The sequence below is a fragment of the Dipodomys ordii genome, unplaced genomic scaffold, assembly GCF_000151885.1.
Source record: "Dipodomys ordii isolate 6190 unplaced genomic scaffold, Dord_2.0 Scaffold105, whole genome shotgun sequence".
NCBI lineage: Eukaryota > Metazoa > Chordata > Mammalia > Rodentia > Heteromyidae > Dipodomys > Dipodomys ordii.
The window spans coordinates 879,611-883,747 of record NW_012267321.1 but is presented as its reverse complement, the minus strand read 5'-3'; the positions used below and the strand labels follow the sequence as shown (position 1 = coordinate 883,747).

The 4,137-nt window shown below is 47.2% G+C and overlaps 1 protein-coding gene across 1 annotated transcript in view; it reads left to right on the top strand.

Moving 5' to 3' along the window:
• Positions 1-2,963, top strand: part of Tead2 (TEA domain family member 2) — an 11,649-nt gene extending 8,686 nt beyond the window's left edge. The window contains exon 9 of the mRNA XM_013027580.1: positions 2,727-2,963. Within this exon, the coding sequence (XP_012883034.1) occupies positions 2,727-2,963 (237 nt within the window). The remainder of the gene's footprint in view (positions 1-2,726) is intronic.
• The last annotated feature ends 1,174 nt before the right edge of the window (positions 2,964-4,137 follow it).

The following is a 4,137-nucleotide window of genomic DNA, read 5'->3' as shown; positions in this document are numbered from 1 at the left end:
TTTTTTTTTTTCTTTTTGCTTATGTGGTGCTGAGGAATTGAACCCAGGGCCTCAGGCATGCAAGGCAAATGCTCTACCACTGAGCCACCTTCCCAGCCCTCTGCTCTTGCTTTTTAATTTTTTTATTTTACTCTTATTGGTAATCTTTTGTCCAGGCTGGCCTTGGAACAGGTACCTCCTCAAGTGTTTTGGGTTACAGGCATGAGCCACCATGCCTAGCTATGACAGAAGCTTTGTAGATAGTGATTCTGGGATCACAGTTTCTTTCATTTTGTGACTCTGCCATTTTCTAGGGCTTCTTTGCTGCTGGATTCTCAGCATCTGGCCAGCAGATGGAGGAAGGGAGAGAGGCAAGATTATGTAGGTTTTAATTGGGTCGCCCTTGCTTGGGTCTGCTCACTTCCCATTGGCCAGGACTCCATGTAGCTATGGGGCCCGCAAAGGTGCAAAGGCTCATGGGAAATGTAGTTCAGCGGTTTCTGCCATGCCACATAAACACCAAATTACCAATTACTGCAAATGGTGAGTCTGGTAACATTCCTGTTGGATTGGGCTTAAGAATGCTCATTTCACTTGTAGCAAAAGTGAAACCCTGTTCCGTTATCTGCAAAGATCTGCACTGTCTACTCATTATTCTCCGTCTGCTCCTGATTTTATATCATAGCTCACTCTGCTCCTAGGGTACTGGCCTTGAACTCCTGGTCCTCCTGCCTCTGCCTCCAGATTACTAGGATTACTAGTATATGGTACTATACAGGACTTTTTATTTTTTATTATTCTTTCTTTCTTTCTTTATTTATTTTGGTCGGTCATGGGCCTTGAACTCTGGGCTTGGGCGCTCTCCCTCAGCTCTTCAGCTCAAGGCTAGTGCTCCACCACTTGAGCCACAAAGCCACTTCCTGCTTTTTCTGCTTATGTGGTGCTGAGGAATCGAACCCAGGGCCTCATGCATGCAAGACAAGCACTCTACCACTGAGCTACCTTTCCAGCCCCTTATATTTATTTTTTCAATTTCTATTTTCCCATAGCACAAATCATTCCTAAAGTTTATATGATTCATAGGGTGATTTCAGTTTTCCTTCTCTGCCAGTAGACTGAACTCCACAAGGTCAGGGACTTTGTCTTGTAGCTCCAGAACCCAGACCAGTCCTGCTGCCCACAGTGGGTCTCTCTTCTCCATGCCTGTTTGCTGAATAATGGGTTGTTCTGGGATGAGGAGAGCTGAAGTTCTTGAGGATATTCAGAGCACTCTATCCTCCCCAGGGTTGTCAGTGACTGCATCATTGAAATGGGCAGATTAGCACTGGGCTTGGCAGGTCACGGAGTTTTCCATTTGCAAACCAATGGACCAGCTATAGAGATGGGCAGAACATTGGAATTTTTAGGAAAGAAACAACAGACTATGGTAAGAACTGGAGAGGCTGCAGAGAGGTGCTAAATGCTGGCTCTGGAAGAACCCAGGCATCGTGGAGAGGGGGATAAGGGACCCTGTCTGATTGTGATCAACGGAGATTCCCAGGAAGGGGCAGATTTAGATGAACTTGGGCCTACAAAAATGGAGAAACATTTGTACTGGAGGAGAAGATAGGAAGGATTTTCAGGATGTCAAGATAAGTCAAAATAGCCGAGTGCTGATGGCTCATGCCTGTAATCCTAGCTACTCAGGAGCCTGAGATCAGAGGATCGTAATTTGGAGCCAGCCTGGGAAGAAAAATCTGTGAGGCACTCTCTCTCTCTCTCCCTCTTTCCCTTTCTCGTTCTCTCTCCCTCTCTATCTCTCCCCCTCCTCCCTCCCTCTCTTTTGCCAGTCATCCTGGGGCTTGAACTCAGGGCCTGGGTATTGTCCCTGAGCTTCTTTTGTTTAAGGCTAGCACTCTACCACTTGAGCCACAAGCACTACCTCTGGCTTTTTCTGTTCAAGTGGTACTGAGGAATGGATCCCAGGGCTTCATGCATGCTAGGCAAGCACTCTACCACTAAGCCACATTCCCAGCCCCTCCATGAGACTTATGTCCAATAAACTGCTCAGAAAAAGCTGGAAGTGGCGCTATGGTTCAAATGGTAGAGTGCTAGCCTTGAGCACAAAGAGGCTCGGGGACAGCGCCGAGGCCCCGAGTTCAAGCCTCAGGACTGGCAAAAAAAAAAATCATAAAAGACTGGTATGGAAAATGTATACCTGTTTAGGAGGTGGAGATAGGAGGATTGGGAGTTCAAGACCAGCTTGAGCTACATAGTGAGACCCTGTGTCAGGAAACCATTAAAGAAAAGAGTAAAGAAAAAAAGGAGTTACAACACAGGACAGAGAGGGGGCTTTGTTTCCCATGCATATGTCTTGTCTGTCCATCTAGCTATCCAATGTTTCTGAGCTAGTTTGAGGGTATTTGGTTTTGTCTTGGGGGAAGTGGGGAGCAGGAGAGGGCCATGGCCAGGTCTGGCTGTGAATGGATTGAATTGGAGAAGAGAGGTTGGAAGCTAAGGACAAGGGTGACAGAAGATACGGTGGAGACTGAGTCTGGAATAGAGGAGAGCGAGAAAGAAGGGATGCATAAAAAGTCAGTGACCAAGAAAGTGTGAATGCTTGCAGTCATGCTCAGCCCTGATAGACACATGGACTTACTTACTCTCTGGAGCTTGGGGACTGGTGAGCGGGTGGGGAGGGGCTTCTTGCAGTGCAGATCAGGGGGCTGGCTCACGCCCACTCCTCATCTACTGTTTGCCATCCTCAGTACCAGAGGCACCTATTCGTTCACATCAGCCAGCACTGTCCCAGCCCGGGAGCGCCGCCACTGGAGAGTGTGGATGTCCGGCAGATCTATGACAAATTCCCTGAGAAAAAGGGCGGGCTGCGGGAGCTGTATGACCGCGGGCCTCCCCAGGCCTTTTTCCTGGTCAAGTTTTGGGTAAGTTCTGGCAGTTCGGCAGAAATCTGGCGTGCTCTGTGGGACTGGGTGTTGGGCCAATAGTGGGGCTTGAACTCAGGACCTGAGCACTGTCCCTGAGCTTTTTTGTGCAATGCTAGCACTCTGCCACTTGAGCCACAGTGTCATTTCTGGCTTTTTTGGTGGTTCATTGGAGATAAGTGTCATGGACTTTACTACCTCGGCTGAATTCGAACCACAATTCTTAGATCTCAGCTACCTGGGTAATTAGGATTACAAGCATGAGCCACCAGTTCCTCGCTTACACAATCATATTTTATATCAGAGACTTTGTGTATTGGGGGATGACTCCATATGTTTTTGACTTTTTTTTTTTTTTTTTTTTTGGTCAGTCGTGAGACTTGAACTCTGGGCCTGGATGCTTTCCCTCAGCTCTTCAGCTCAAGGATAGTGCTATACCACTTGAGCCACAGTGCCACTTCTGGTTTTCTAGTGGTTTATTGGAGATAAGAGTCTCATGGACTTTTGTGCCCAGGTTGGCTTTGAACCAAGATCCTCTCAGACTCTAGCTTCCTGAGTAGCTAGGATTACAGACGTGAGCCACTGGTACCTGTTTTTGTTTTTGTTTTTTTGTCAGTTATGGGGTCTGAACTCTGGGCCTGGGCACTGTCCCTCAGCTCTTCAGCTCAAGGCTAGCACTCTACCACTTGAGCCACAGTGCCACTTCCAGCCTTTTCTGTTTATGTGGTGCTGAGGAATCGAACCAAGGGCCTTATGCATGCAAGGCAAGCACTCTACCACTGAGCCACCTTTCCAGCTCCCCACTTTTTTATTTTTTTTTTAAGGTACCAGGCATTGAACTAAGGCGAGTGCTCTACTGCTTGAATGAATATTCCCAGCTCCATCTTAGATTTTTTTCTGAGGCCCATTTAGTTTGACTTTTTCTCATCACGGGGGTTCAGTAAATGTTGGTTGAATGTCTTGAGAGGGTATTAGCTTCTATGCTAACTAGGGTGTTGGAGCACTGCAGAAATTTTTTTTTAATATGCAACATATAAATAAATAAATAAAGCTTTCTGGAGTATGAAGTGGAGGCCTGAAATGGCTCTGTTCAATATGCTGCTGACATCGTGGTCATTCGTAGGGTTTCTTTTCTTTTTTTTTTCTGTCAGTCGTGGGGCTTGAACTCTGGGCCTGGGCGCTGTCCCTCAGCTCTTCAGCTCAAGGCGAGCGCTCTACCACTTGAGCTACAGCGCCA